The sequence below is a fragment of the Moschus berezovskii genome, chromosome 2 (assembly GCF_049115385.1).
Source record: "Moschus berezovskii isolate FMDL1 chromosome 2, NW_MosBer_1.0, whole genome shotgun sequence".
NCBI lineage: Eukaryota > Metazoa > Chordata > Mammalia > Artiodactyla > Moschidae > Moschus > Moschus berezovskii.
In genome coordinates, this window is record NC_142461.1 from 38,212,031 (window position 1) to 38,227,907 (window position 15,877).

The 15,877-nt window shown below is 40.2% G+C and overlaps 1 protein-coding gene across 3 annotated transcripts in view; it reads left to right on the forward strand.

Moving 5' to 3' along the window:
* The first annotated feature begins 410 nt into the window (after nt 1-410).
* Nucleotides 411-15,877, forward strand: part of LANCL1 (LanC like glutathione S-transferase 1) — a 52,230-nt gene continuing 36,763 nt past the window's right edge. Inside the window, exons 1-3 of one of the 3 annotated variants that reach the window (XM_088827830.1) lie at nt 411-463; nt 776-872; nt 4,226-4,343. In XM_088827830.1, coding sequence (XP_088683956.1) covers nt 792-872; nt 4,226-4,343 — 199 coding nt within the window. In that variant the 5' untranslated portion in view covers nt 411-463; nt 776-791. Of the gene's footprint in view, nt 602-775; nt 873-4,225; nt 4,344-15,877 lie in introns of all 3 variants that reach the window. The other 2 variants (XM_055397510.2, XM_055397511.2) reach the window with 2 other exon arrangements.

Sequence of the window (15,877 nt, forward strand, 5' to 3'; positions counted from 1 at the left end):
ACCTTTGTTGGCAAAGTAATGTCTCTGCTTTTTAATATGCTATCTAGGTTGGTCATAACTTTCCTTCCAAGGAGTAAGCGTCTTTTAATTTCCTGGCTGCAATCTGCAGTGATTTTGGAGCCCCCCAAATTAAAGTCAGTCACTGTTTCCACTGTTTCCCCATCTATTTCCTATGAAGTGATGGGACCAGATGCCACGATCTTAGTTTTCTGAATGTTGAGTTTTAAGCCAAACTTTTCACTCTCCTCTTTCACTTTCATCAAGAGGCTTTTTATTTCCTCTTCACTTTCTGCCATAAAGGTGGTGTCATCTGCATATCTGAGGTTATTGATATTTCTGTCTCTTTAACAAACTGAAAATGAGAAGAGGGCGGGCCTCTGGAGTGACGAAGGCTCTGATTGGCCCAGCTGGCAGGAAGTGGGCAGTGAAAGCGTCGCTTCAGTGTTTGTCCGGAGGCGGCCGGGTGAGTGGCCAGAGACCGTACAGGGCTTTGGGACATTGGACGGGCAGTTGCGTGAAATCGCAAGAGTGTGAACGTGGGGTGCAAAACGGACCCCCTTCGTCGCGGTGGGTTAGGATCCCTGGCAGCCCTTTTGCGGAGGTGCCACTCCCTGACGGCTGGGCCGCGGGGGGCCAGGGGTCCACTCGAACCGCCAGGACCGCGCAGTGGCCGAGGGACTGGAAGGAAGGTGTTCCCCGGGCGCTGGCCTCCGCCTTCGCAACGCGGCCTGGGCCCGTATCTCAACGTAGATTCTCTTTTTCCCCTGTTCTGCAGGCTCGTTTCTGGCATCATGGCGCAAAGGGCCTTCCCGAATCCTTATGCTGATTATAACAAATCCCTGGCCGAAGGCTACTTTGATTCTGCTGGGAGGGTGAGTTTGGGAAATATCTGCCTCCATCCCTACCTCCAAACCCCAGTGTTTGGAAAGGAGTTCGATTTTGCCTGAAAGAAAGGGATGACCATCCCTTTTTTAAAAATGCATAATTTCAGTATAAACATACAAAAGACTTTGTATAAAATACATATGAAAATAGTTTGAGCTCTAACATGCTGAACTTATGTAAGAAGTTGTTGATAATACTTGTAATAGTAATTGATCATTGAAACAACTTCAGTCATTAATATTTAAATTATAAAAATTGGCAGCTCTGCAATTTACTGTGTAATCTTGCCTTTTTTTTTTTTTTATCATTTTTGGTTTGTTTTTTAAGAGGTGAGAAATCCTACTGGCTTTTCACATGCGCAATGTTAACTGTTTTATGATTGAAAAGTACAGGCAGGATAAGGACAAGGGTAAACCAAATGCAATGAAGACATCTTTAAACTGCAGCTGCTAAGAGAGGTTTGGGGACATAGGCCTGAAATCTTTGTCCCATTTCCACTCAACCCCACAACTGGAAAATAAATAATGAATGCACGAAAGTGGTCAGTTAAACTGATGGGCACTTCATAAGTCACTGTAACATTACAAAGAGAACCTGGGCTTGAGATTCCAGAGGCCTGTGTTTTCTCGTGCCTGTGAACATAATTGTTAAGAGGGTATACACCTAGTCAAGAAATCCTAAGTGTTAAGTGGAAAGAGTGATCTCTTTAAATGTGCACACATTTTTAAATTTTACCAGCTAATTTCTTCTAGGCTCATCAGCCATACCAAAAGCATTTTGCTTGTGATTGAAGGACCTTAGAGATTCCATATCTGCCAAGTGAACTTTCAGTAATTCTGTTGATTCTTTCCTTAAAACACTTAGCATTGTAGTTTAACTTAAGTAGTGCAAGTAGGAGGAATGAAAGAGATGGCAGAGAGTTGTCAGATAGAAGACTGCCTAAGTGTATATGGAGCTGGAATCAATATGATTCTTTTAAGAACAGAATTGAACTGCCGAAACAAAGCCTCTAATCATTACCTTGAAGCCAGATGGCTTCCTGTTGGCTTTTTGGATCTGTGTTCTGTCTAGCTCTGCAGATCTTGAAGCTGAAGCATTTGTCTTGTCTTGTCTTTTTGGAGGAAGATCTGCAGCTTCATATTTCTTGGCAAAGAGAACAGTTGAGTATAGATCCTAATGACAGAAGCCATCAATGGAACGTAGCTCGCTGTTTAGGCTGTTTATAAAGTAAATGCTAATTACAAATTTAAGTCTGTATCTAAGGGAGAAAAATAACAATACTCATAAATTTGAACTCTGGTCCCAAAATAATAGTGTAATTTATTGCCTGACACATGGTTTTTGGACAATCCTCCTCCACTTCTAAAATTGTTTATTGTTGAACACTAAGGAACAGACCCTGGAGATCTGTCCTCCTTAACTTGTTAATGCGAATATTTCAATAAGGAACTGCTCTGTTTTCTGGCATCTATTGAAAAAGGGCTTTTAGAAACTGCATATTATTGCTAGGTTTGAATAATTTTTTGGTCTGCCACAAGCAATCAATATTCTTAGGCATGTAGCTTTTATTAAATGCAATTACGTGCCAAATAGACGGTAACGTCCCTTCTTGAGGCCGAGGCATTCTCATTATTCTTGGTCGCTTACAGTAAGGTCAGGCAAGATAATAAATTATCCATGATCTACGAACAGAATATGACATGTTCTTATGTAGATGAACTCTTCTATCTAGTTAAGATTTATAGGCCTTTTATATTAATACTGAAGTATATTTTATCTTACTAAATGTATTTTTAAGGCTTGTTGAAATCTTAACGTCTTGTTTGACATTGTTAAATGATGGGCGTGTGTCCGTCAAACAATGTGGTTTCTTCTTCAGAGTGTGAAATAAGGGATCATAGTGATGCTTTAGAATAAATAACCCAGGTATGGTTGATCATCTGATTTGCCTTATCAGAGGTACTCTTCAAAGTATCAGTAAAATTTGATGTCTTTTATTACCACTAATAATTCTGATACTGCCTTGCCTACATTTTTTTCCTACTGCCTTCCTACATTTTTTAAAAATGCCCTTTTTTAAAAAAATGAGGTTATGATGCTTGCATTGTTACATATGTTTTTACTATCCTTATGTGATGAAATGTTTGTACCTTTGTAATGTTCCCCAACATTATTTCACTATTTTGTTGCTTTGTGAAATCCAAGTCTGAGAATCAGAGCAGATTACTAAAAATAGAGGTATATATTAAAGTGACCTTTTAAGACACTTCATGTTTCAACGTGTCCAGAACTTTGTAAATGTTTTTCAGTTATTAGAACAAATAACATAACTTTTTGGTAAGCCTCACCATTTGCCCTTCATCTGTGGTTCTTTATATGGATATCACCAACCCCATACCCCAGTCCTAGTGTGTTTTCAGTCTATATCCAAAATATTTTTATAGACCATTGGATTGCTTAAAATAGTAAAAATGTCACCATTAAATCCCTGAATGCAAAGGGTATGAGACCCACGATCTCATTTGGTCCTCAGTGCACCTTTGACATTGGTGAGTCAGGTGTTATTCTCCTGACTTTACAAGGCAGCTGAAGCATAAAGAAGTTACAGGTTGAGCATGGTCACTCAGCTAATAGCAGACAAGGATGTAGCCTGGCTCATTCACTGAGCGATATTTGTGAGGCCCGTAGCCTGCCAGGCACTGTGCTGGGCGTGGGTTTTTGTGTCTTGATCCAATGCCCTTTCCGCTCTGCTGAGTTCCTAATATCTGTGAATTTATTTAGCTTTTCTATGCTACTTCTACAGTTTTTTAAAAATGTTTATACATTTTTTTCTAAATGGATTTTTTAAAATAAATATTTATCATAATTTTTTAAACAACAGAAGCAATTAGTATTTCTTTAGGGAATTAACATTGCATCTGCCTGAATACTAAAAATACAATTGCTTGAAAACAGCAAATATCTTCTGTTTTGTGCTTAGTTTAGTAAAATGGTTTTTAAAAAAAAAAGAAATATTGATTTAAATAATAGATGATTCCTAGTAAATGGAAATTACTGTGATCCTGTTTATCATCTGCAGTATAATACTTAATTAAAATTTTTATGTAAAACATTTAAATTACATCAAAAATATTTCCTCACTTGAGTAAGAAAATACAGTAGTACTTTTACATTTTGTTAATTCATCCTTGTTTAAGAATAAAATAATTGTCCCGTTCTCTCAGGCAAAAAACTGCAGCTTGAAAGGAAATGAAGTACCCTCCTATTTCTAACAGCCTATAGTCTTAAGACACCAAGTGTCATATATTTTTTGATACTTGTTTTCCCTTTATATCTACAGCTGACTCCTGAGTTCTCACAACGCTTGAACAATAAGATTCGAGAGCTTCTTCAGCAAATGGAGAGAGGCCTGAAGTCAGCAGACCCTCGGGATAGCACTGTTTACACTGGCTGGGCAGGTATGAAGTGCTGACTGGGAGCTGGCGCAAGCATAGGAGAGGCGAACTGCCTGGCTGAATGGCACACCCTTAAGTGCTTCCTGCATCTGCATAGGAGTAATTGCTTCTGGGGAGAATGCTGTGCTCTCAACCTAACCTTGTAGCTTCTGGATCTTTAACAGTGTCCAGAATTTAGAGCAGAGTAAGCATATTCCTAGAATTCATGCTTGACACAAATTTGGATGGTTTTCATACTTGGGTGAAAAATTGATGTTCAGTGTTAGATAGATAATTCAGCAATGGAATTTCACTGAGAAGAGTTGGGAAGATTCCCAAAATGCAGTGCATGAAACAATAGAATTTACCCATGGAAAATAAAACATGTCCAAAATTGTCTTTTTTTTTTTTTTTTAAGTTACCATGTAACAGGTGTCCATACAGGAACTCAGGGAATAGATTCCATGAAATAATCCTCCAATATAGTCATTGCTCATTGATGTACATTCATTGTTTTGCTAGTCATTGAGAGGTTGAGAAAGTTTGGGAGGAAACTGTACATAGATGTCAAAAAAGTGAGAAAGAGGGAAACCAAAGAAGCAAAGTTGAACTGCAGCTAGCTTACAAATGCAGAGGGCGAAGACAGCTTTCTAATCTTGAAGGAAACACAGCTTAGGGACTTAGTGTTTCCCAGTTATTCTGAAAGGCAGACAAGAAGGAATAAGTTTTTAGCTTAAGAAGTTTGGATTTTATTTTAAGGCAATGGTGCTTATCGTAAAAATGCAGTTTCTTAGGCCTCACGGCAAGATTCTGCTTCAATAGTCTTGAGCAGGACCCAGGAATCTGCAGTTTACAAGCCTCCATGGTCCGATGCAGATGGTGATGGTCTCTCTGTTTTTTTTTTTTAACTTATTTAATTGGAGGCTAATTACTTTACAATATTGTATTGGTTTTGCCATACATTGACATGAATCTGCCCCGAGTGTACATGTGTTCCCCATCTTGAACCCCCCTCCCACCTCCCTCCCCATTCCATCCCTCTGGGTCAACCCAGTGCACCAGCCCTGAGCATCTTGTATCGTGCATTGAATCTGGACTGGCGATTCGTTTCACATATGATAATAACATGTTTCAATGCCATTCTCCCAAATCATGCCACCCTTTCCCTCTCCCACAGAGTCCAAAAGACTGTTCTATACATCTGTGTCTCTTTTTCTGTCTCACATACATTGTTATTGTTACCATCTTTCTAAATTCCATATATATGCATTAGTATACTGTATTGGTGTTTTTCTCTCTGGCTTACTTCACTCCAGTTTCATCCACCTCATTAGAACTGATTCAAATGTATTCTTTTTAATGGCTGAGTAATACTCCATTGTGTATATGTACCACAGCTTTCTTATCCATTCGTCTGCTGATGTACATCTAGGTTGCTTCCAGGTCCTGGCTATTATAAACAGTGCTGCGATGAACATTGGGGTACATGTGTCTCTTTCAATTCTGGTTTCCTCGGTGTGTATGCCCAGGAGTGGGATTGCTGGGTCGTATGGCAGTTCTATTTCCAGTTTTTTAAGCAATGTCCAGTCTTCTCCATAGTGGTTGTACTAGTTTGCATTCCCACCAACAGTGTAAGAGGGTTCCCTTTTCTCCACACCCTCTCCAGCATTTATTGCTTGTAGACTTTTGGATAGCAGCCATTCTGACTGGCGTGAAATGGTACCTCATTGTGGTTTTGATTTGCATTTCTCTGATTATGAGGGATGTTGAACTTCTTTTTGGTGATGGTCTTTCTCAGAGCATACTTTGAGAGCTTTTCTAGGAGAGGAATTTACTCTTAATAATAGCAGTCTCTTAGTAATCCTGTGTTATGGCAAGTGATTCTGTTCCTTCTCTTGAGTATGGGAAGGTAGAGAAAATGAGTAAAATTTTATTCTCTCAGGGACGTTTAAGGTCAGTATTTTATAAAACAAAAGGAGTGGTCTAGATAGTGTTATTGTTAGTTGCTCAGTTGTGTCTGACTCTTTTGAGACCCCACAGACTATAACCTGCCAGGCTCCTCTGTCCATGGGATTGTCCAGGCAAGAATAGTGGAGGGATTTCCATTCACTTCTCCAGAGGATCTTCCCAAACCAGAGGTCGAACCTGGGTCTCCTGCATTGCGGGCAGATTCTTTACCATCTGAGCTACATGTTGGACCCTCCCTTTTATTGTATAGTATTATAATTTTTGTGGATTTAGAAGCTTAAAACAAGAAATGTTAAGTTGAGAATAAAATTTTAAGAGAGACATTATAGCAACAGCTGTCATTTATTGAGTAGCTATACTGTGTTCCAGGTGTGCAGTCATTGGTAAATGAATCTTATTGTTTAGTATTACTCTTCTTTATTTATAATTATGAGGGTTTGAACAGAACAGGACAACTGAGACAGATGGCTGGATTTCATTCCATTATTGATTGTTAAAAGAATGACATAAATCTGTAACTCACCTCCTTCAGGTGAGCTTATATTATTATATATCATAAGATACCTTGCTTTAGGAGCAAAAGAAGTGGTGATTGACTTCAAGTTTGAATTGATCATTTGACAACATAAGGAAAAACTTCACTGTTGGCAGAGCTGGTTGAGAATCAAAGTTAAAATTTCCTTGGAAAAGAAAAAAGAAAAAGTTACTCCAAAGTAGAATGCAAGTTTGTTTAAAATTTTTCTGGCAATATGGAGTTTTTTGCATCATTTTCTTTGAATTGCCTGTGTCCTTCAACTCTTTTATCCTTCAGTATCTATGATATTCATTGCTGTCTCCTGAAAGCAGAGGCGAATTGACATAGTAAGCAGTTAAGGATTTCTTTAGTTGCTGGTTATTTTATGATGTAGCATATAAAGTTTTCTAGATAAATTTGATAATGGCTTTCAAGGCAAGGTTCCTAATGCCTCCTGATCAAGCACTGTTATAAAGCCGTTGTTCCCACATAGAATGGATTGTCTCCTCCAGTGTTTTCCTAAGTAAAATGCTTTCCTATGCAAATGTTCCATCTGAACAACATAAAATTTGTTGCGGGAGAAACTAAAGCTGATCAACCACAGAATATCATGATATCATATTATGTCTTATCAAGTATCATCTATTCATAACTGCAATTTTATTAGCAGAAATACATTCATGAGCATCTTAACACAATAAAAATACTTTGTGTTCTGTCTCAAAGCAGTGTTTACATAATAATGGTGGCTTTGTATGTTACTTTTGTGTCTCATTATCTTTCAAAAAGTAATTCTTTTGAGGAAGAGAGGATTATATATTTTTAACTTTGTTCACCAAATTTAGGGTCATATTTCTATAAATATTATTTGCTCTAGTTATTAATTTTTCCAAAATAACACTCCTCTGGGAAACACTAATTATAGAAATTTTTAAAAACTTTATTTCCTTCTTCAGCATTCACGGCTATTAAATATTTATTATCATATGCAATGAAACTCTTTTCATATAATATGTAGTTTATTTGAGAAACTATGATTGTAACATGATTGGTACAATTAGAACCTTAAATTTCTATCTTATTTTGTTAAGTTTCATTCCCCAGTAGAAATATGGCCTGATATCTGTGCTGATTTGAATAGGATTGTTTTTGGAATAGGAGTGGGTTCAGTTTCATATACCCAAAATACTCAAACACAGTAAAATTTTTTCTTTCTCTGATGTGAAAGAAGAGTCATTGCTTTGCTGACAAAGGTCTGTATAGTCAAAGCTACGGTTTTTCCAGTAGTCAAGTGTGGATGTGAGTTGCACCATAAAGAAGGCTGAGTGCAAAAGAATTGATGCTTTTGAGCTGTGGTGCTGGAGAAGACTCTTGAGAGTCCCTTGGACAGCAAGTAGATCAAACTAATCAATCCTAAAGGAAATCAACCCTGAATATTCATTCAAAGGGCTGATGCTGAAGTTTCAATACTTTGGCCACCTGACGCAAAGAGCCAACTCATTGGAAAAGACCCTGATTCTGGGAAGGAAGCAAAGTTTGAGATGGTTAGATAGCATCACTGACTCAATGGACATGAGTTCGCGCAAACTCAGGAAGATACTGAAGGACAGGGAAGCCTGGCATGCTGCAGTCTGTGGGGTAGCAAAGAGTCAGACACGATTTAGCAACTGAACAAAACAAAAAAGATGTAAAAGAAAGCCAGAGGGAGGTGGTCCAGAGCTAAGGTGATGGCCTCAGGATGTCAAAAAGAACCCAGGCTTATTTCTTTTTCTCTATCGTCCCTCAGCCAATCCTTCGGCATTGCCCTTTTTTGGATTTCAGAGAGTCAGACACCACTTAGCGACTCAGCAGTAGCTACAACATCCCTCAGCACTAGCTTCTCTCCCTTGACCAAATAGCAGCTGAATATCCAGCCATTATATCGGCTTTTCAAGGCTGCAGGGAAGAAAAAGGCAAAGAAAAAATGCATTTATTTCCTTTATAATAAGGCTTCCAGGAATTCCTACTCAGCATTTCAATTCTGCGTTCTTTGCATTGGGTAGAACATAGTCACATGGGCATACCCCTTAACAAGGAAGGATGGTGAATGTAGTCTAAGCTGGGGTCTGTTACTGGAGGAAAGAGGAGCGTGGATTTGGGTAAGACCTAGCAATCTCTGCTGTAAGTTCTGTACAACATAAAAAAGGAACCTTTTTTCTTCCTATGTTTGCACAAGGCATCTAGACAGTAAGCCACAATTTTTTCCATCTGCAAAAGGCTCTCTAACCTGGCTTTCTAATTTGGGAGAATTTTTATAAGAATAAATTTATCATTAACATGAGTTTGAGTAAGCGCCGAAAGTTGGCAATGGACTGAGAAGCCTGGCGTGCTGCAGTCCATGGGGTCACAAAGAGTCCAACTCTTTCTCAGACTGAACTTCTGAACTGAACTGAACTTATAAATGTTTGAAATACGCTAAGCAATATTGTGCCTACTTTGTATTTCTAGGGAGATTAATATTTGGATTTTGATTGAAAATTTCTTACTCACTTTTAAGTTCCTTAATTTCTATAAGTAATAGTCTTTTCATAAAGCCTGCCATAGAAAGGAAGTATTCTAGAAATGCCAAATCATAAATCATTTTTCTAGAGCCAAGTGTAACGTAAACTTAGAAATGGGACTACAGCAGGTTCTAAACACTGAGAAACATTAATGGTTTCTCAGCCTGAGTAAGTCGGAGAAGGCAATGGCAAGCCACTCCAGTACTCTTGCCTAGAAAATCCCATGGATGGAGGAGCCTGGTAGGCTGCAGTCCGTGGGGTCGCTAAGGGTCGGACACGACTGAGCGAGTTCACTTCCACTTTTCACTTTCACACATTGGAGAAGGAAATGGCAACCCACTCCAGTGTTCTTGCCTGGAGAATCCCAGGGACGGGGGAGCCTGGTGGGCTTCCGTCTATGGGGTCACACAGAGTCGGACACGACTGAAGTGACTTAGCAGCAGCAGCAGCAGCAGCCTGAGTAAGTCGGAGAAGGCAATGGCAAGCCACTCCAGTACTCTTGCCTAGATAATCCCATGGATGGAGGAGCCTGGTAGGCTGCCGTCCGTGGGGTCGCTAAGGGTCGGACACGACTGAGCGACTTCACTTTCACTTTTCACTTTCACACATTGGAGAAGGAAATGGCAACCCACTCCAGTACTCCTGCCTGGAAAATCCCATGGACAGAGGAGCCTGGTAGGCTGCAGTCCGTGGGGTCGCTAAGGGTCGGACAAGACTGAGCGACTTCACTTTCACTTTTCACTTTCACACATTGGAGAAGGAAATGGCACCCCACTCCAGTGCTCTTGCCTGGAGAATCCCAGGGACGGCGGAGCCTGGTGGGCTTCCGTCTGTGGGGTCACACAGAGTCGGACACGACTGAAGTGACTTAGCAGCAGCAGCAGCCTGAGTAAACAGCTCTCTGCCTCTCCTTTCCGCTTCCTCTCAAAGTCTTACTGACTTGTCACAGGGTTATAAAGTCCTTAATTTCTTTGTAACATATATCAATCCACAGTACACGCTGCAGTCATGTATCTGTTTTTCTGGTTCATGACTCCAAAGAAAACTACTGGGGTAGGCTGCCCAACTTCTTGATATTTCATTCATGCTATGCCTAGATTTGTCTCAGTTGTTCAACTTGATCTTGAAAGAGTTTCAGTGAAGAGAAAAGGCACCTATATGTTTTTAATGTTACATATGAACTTAAATCTGAAAAACAGGACTTGCATTATTTTTTAATTTTCCACCAAAAATTGAGACTAATAGTGATAGATTACTTTGCTACTAGAGTACCTCTGTGTGTTGTATGTGCTTCAGTTCAGTTCAGTCGCTCAGTCGTGTCCGACTCTCCGCGACCCCATGAATCACAGCACGCCAGGCCTCCCTGTCCATCACCAACTCCCGGAGTTCACTCAAACTCATGTCCACAGAGTCGGTGATGCCATCCAGCCATCTCATTCTCCGTCGTCCCCTTCTCCTCCCGCCCCCAACCTTTCCCAGCATCAGAGTCTTTTCCAGTGAGTCAACTCGTCGCATGAGGTGGCCAAAGTATTGGAGTTTCAGCTTTAGCATCAGTCCCTCCAATGAACATCCAGGATTGATCTCCTCTAGAATGGACTGGTTGGATCTCCTTGCAGTATAAGGGACTCTCAAGAGTCTTCTCCAACACCACAGTTCAAAGTGCTTCAGAAAACACTATACTGCTTTACTGGTAAGGGTGACATCCGTTCCATTCCGTTCATTCGCTCAGTCATGTCTGACTCTTTGCGACCCCGTGGACTGTAGCCTACCAGGCTTCTCCGTCCATGGGATTCTCCAGGCAAGAATACTGGAGTGGGTTACCATTTCCTTCTCCAGGGGATCTTCCCGACCCAGGGATCGAACCCGGGTCTCCCGCATTGGAGGCAGACGCTTTAACCTCTGAGCCACCAGGGAAGCCCAACTTTAAATTGACACTCAAAAGAGGCAGATCATTGCTTTAGAAAGTACTGAACATCCACTTCACAAACTCTTTTATGACTAAAATTATCTTGGCTTTTATTTTTAAATAAAAGCAGAGGATATAATATGGTGATGAGAGTTATTAACATAAACTTTTAATAGGATTCAGATACCATCTCTGAAGCCTTTATTTATAACTGTGGGTTGTCATCGTGCAGTTTTACAAGCTGTATTCTTTTGCGTTTTATCTTTTTTTATTCACCATAGAGAGGTAATATGCTTTGATCCTTAGGTGGGAAAGAAAGAATAATTTTAAAATCCCATAACTATCTCTATTGGCAAATGAAGCAATTTTTACCACAAATCCCTCTGGTCTCTTTTTTGCTTATTCAGGAATGAAGTGTTGTGAATAATCAATTTTTTCAGTCAGTAATTGAGAGTTAACACATCATTACTATACATTAATGTTCAAAACACAATTCAGTACTTTAATAATAAAATACATTGATTGAGTGAATTTTGTCTCCTAAAGGAATGAGGATCATCAGTATGTAATTTCATGATTATTTGACTGTGGAAAGATAAGAGGAAAAATTCAAAATTTGAGTCTGGTTAATAAAATGCTAATAGGATTTACATTTGAATGACAGGAGCTAGTGTGTGTGTGCATGTGTGCCAGTCACTAATGTTACATGCCAGGCTCCACGCAAGTGCTTCGCATTAAATACACAGCTACATCTCAAAACAACTCCATGGCATGCATACTATTCATGCCCTGATTTCGAAGATGAGAAAACTGAATCACAGCAAAGCTGAGTTCCTTTGTTCAAGGGTACCCAGCTAGTTAGTGACAAAGATAGAGCCCTGCTCTTTAGTCCCTGAGAATGTGTATGTATGTGTGTGGGGCGGGGGGAGGGAGGGGGATAGGAGTTTATTCTCCACTCCTACATTTGGGTTTACTCCATACATTCGATAGGTAAAAAAGTGAAGAAGACCGACATATAAGCTATGAGATGAAGTAATGTGAGCCATACCAACTTTTTAGAAATGGCTAATGGCTGGTCAATTATAAGTGTTTTAGAAAAAATCAGAATAAGCCTTGCAAAAACATGACAGGAATTTGGAAAGATTGAGGGAATCATGGCTTGTTAGAAAGGCAAGAATAACTACTATTAAAATGTCTACAGGAAAAAGTTATTTGGGACTGGACATAGAGTAAAAACCCTAGAAAGATTTATGGGCATTTACAGCTAGAAAAGTGTAACCTTCAGCTTTGTTCCTTAGAGCGTTCTTCTCCTTTCTAATCCTAAATTAATATATTCAGAGCATGGCTTCAGGATAGAAAATTAACTGGGCCAAAACAGAAGCTTTTCCTTATAATTGCTTGTATTTGCAAAGGCTTGTTGAGGATCCTCTTGTGTAAAACATTACCCATAGTCTGAAAGCAATCAGTAGCTCTTGCAACTGTTAATAAGCGATATTTGAAATGAACAGCCTCAGTTCTTTTCACTGAAATCCTCCTCTGTAAAATGTAATACACTGAAGTATAGTGCATCATGATATTGATGTATGATATACACCAGCAGTAAGCATTGAGTTGTTCATTTTTAGCTTTAATCCTTTCCCAGTAGAGTTTCAAGAGTTCTTTGTTATACACTCCCAGCTTAGGAGGCAAGGGAAGCCGTTTAGATCTTTAGGTGCCCCGTCAAGAACCATTCAGTGTGCCCATGCACACAGCAGACGTGTAGAAAAATAGCAGGCATGGAAACCCCTTATGATCAAATCTGAAGTCCAGCTATTAAGTTATGGTAGGTGATGCCCCTGCCAGGGACTGAACCCATACCCCCTGCAGTGGAATCATGGGATCCTAACCACTGGACCGCCAGGAAATTCCTATACTAGTAAATATAGTTAATCACAAATTGAGATTATTTTCAATGGTTATTTTTCAGAGATAACTCCAGATCAAAGACCCAGCAAGGGTTAATCTATTTCTGTTCAGCAGCTTGTTTTTTGAACTATCCTAAAGCACTATCAGAAGATAAGGGTATCAATAACTTTTAAGTAAATTATGGTTAAATGAGTTAAGTTAAAAAAAATTCATCTAATAACTTGCTCGCATTTAAAAAATGAATAGGGACTTCCTCGACAGTGGGCTTCCCATGTGTCTCAGTGGTGAAGAATCTGCCTGCCACTGCAGGAGATGCAGGAGACATAGGTTCAATCCCTGGGTCAGGAAGATCCCCTGGAGAAGGAAATGGCAACCCACTCCAGTATTCTTGCCTGGGAAATCCCATGGACAGGGGAACCTGGTGGGCTACAGTCCATAGGGTCCCAAAGAGTCATACAGGACTGAGCATGCAAGCACACAGGTGGTGTCCAGGGATCTGTGGGGACTCACAAGAGGACATGACACCCCCTGCCATCTGGGTTTTGCTCCAAGTAGATTTGTTCTAGCAGGGAGAAGATTGTAAAGTGCTTTATAAAATGGAAAACATGAGGTGCTATTACTATAAAGGATTAAGTGAGCAGATGAAGTTTTCTTGCGTTAGAAATTAGCATTTAGTAGGAAAGATTGCTTCCCTTGCAGATAGCAAAGTAAGAAAAGTAAACCCAAGGGATGGCTGATCTCACTAGTGTCTTTATGAGGGAATGAGGAAAAGTACTAGCCCTCATTTAATTTCATTTTTTCCCACTCTTAACTATGATAATTCCCAAGGGAAATAATGATTGGCTCACACTTAAAAAATACACACAGGACTCTAGTGGCTTTAGTTCTAAAAGACATGACCCAATCTTCTGTACCAACTCGCAAAGTTAATGAGGCTAAGATTGGCATATATTTCCTCTTTTCAAGTATTAGATAACATTTTAAATAAGAGGATGTGCAGCATAATCCCTAGAGTAATATTAGCTCACGCTCTAAATGCAAGTTATTAAAGTGTTTCAAGATGCTGTTCCTCTGATCTGCCAAATGTATAGCCTCTGAGCTACAGTTTTAGCATGTGGGTCTTAGTTTCTGCTGATACCGGATATTTGAAAGGAATTGCTCTGGCCAGGTGTCTTTTCTTTGCAATTTGAGATTCTTCTAAGTAGCTCTTCATCAGAGCCAGCATTTCAGTGCCTAATGTGAGCCTTGACCAAGTGTCCTTCACCGTCATGAGAGGCATCTGTACCTCCCACCCAGCACTGTTAGGACAAATGGAAGGAATCAATGGCATGGATCTCCACTGGGTCTGTGGGGGCCCTTCACAGTGATCACTACATAGATGCATGCACCATGAATGTCGCCTGCTTTCTTTGTGTCTCCAGTTTATAAGGTACTGATGTCACTGTGCTGTCAGTGATCTTATAAATGGCTGAGACTCAGGCTTGAAACAGCTGTAGGGTTTCGATATCACCAGTGTGCTTGGGTGAAGCACAGAGCAGGATGAGAGTGTTTGTAGGTAGATCAGAAGAATTGACAGGAGGTAAAGAAAGAAGACATATATCTAAGCATTTGATTTTTACCCACAATACCAGGTGGCATGTCTTGTCAGTTTCATTCCATTAACTTTAGTGGTTAACACAATGCCAGTTCCATAGTTGGTGCTTAATAAATATTTGTTGAATGAATGAATGGATAAATGAAAGGAGAATGACCTGTGTTTTACTACTCTAGCTACCATCTGTGCAAACTAAAAGCAATAACAAACAAAACTAGACAGAATGGGGAAAGAATGAGAATCCAACTCATTTCATGTCTCAAGGATGTGAAAGAGTTAATCACATCCCATTCCCTTCAACCTCTGATGCAATTGAGAAGTGAACTCAGCAATGAGACAGGGCTCATACATAATACTCACTTTATACTTGGCAGAGTTGGATAAAGAGCATATCGTTTAGACCTGGACATAAAGTGGGCTTCCTCCTTCTTGCCCCCAATTTAAACTTACCTGCTCTCGTGTGCGTGCATGGTCAATTGTGTCCAATTCTTTGCAACCCAGTGGACTGTGGCCCATCTATCTCCTCTGACCAAGGGATTCTCCAGGCAAGAATACTGGAATGTGTTGCCATTTCCTGCTCCAGAGGATCTTCCTGACCCAGAGATCAAAACCCAAGTCACCTGCATCTCCTGAATTGTCAGGTGGATTCTTTACCACCATGCCACCTGAGAACTCCCTAGACTTAAAGAGCCTCTGGACAGCCAAGGAGTGGATGAAAACAGGATTGAGGGAAGATTTTCAGAACACATGCAGGGAACACTTTGCTAACCCTCCTCAGAGGAGCCAGTGAGAGAGGAGAGAGGCAGGAGATAGGAGGAGGAAGAAGAATATGGTTCCCTCTGTATTTTCTGTCCCTTTAGATCAAGCATCAGTGATGAGACAAAGCAACTCATTCAGCACTCAGAATCACAGACTAATGGGGATTGGGCATTTATTGAGTAGCTGCTGGGTGCTGGAGACTGTTGTACTGATCAGAATGATTTACAGTAACTGTGGAGTAGCTGGGCTTCCCAGATGGCGGTAGTGTTAAAGAACCTGCCTGCCAATTCATGAGACACAAGAGACACAGGTTCGATCCCTGGGTCTGGAAGATCCCCTGGAGGAGGCATGGCATCCCACTCTAGTATTCCT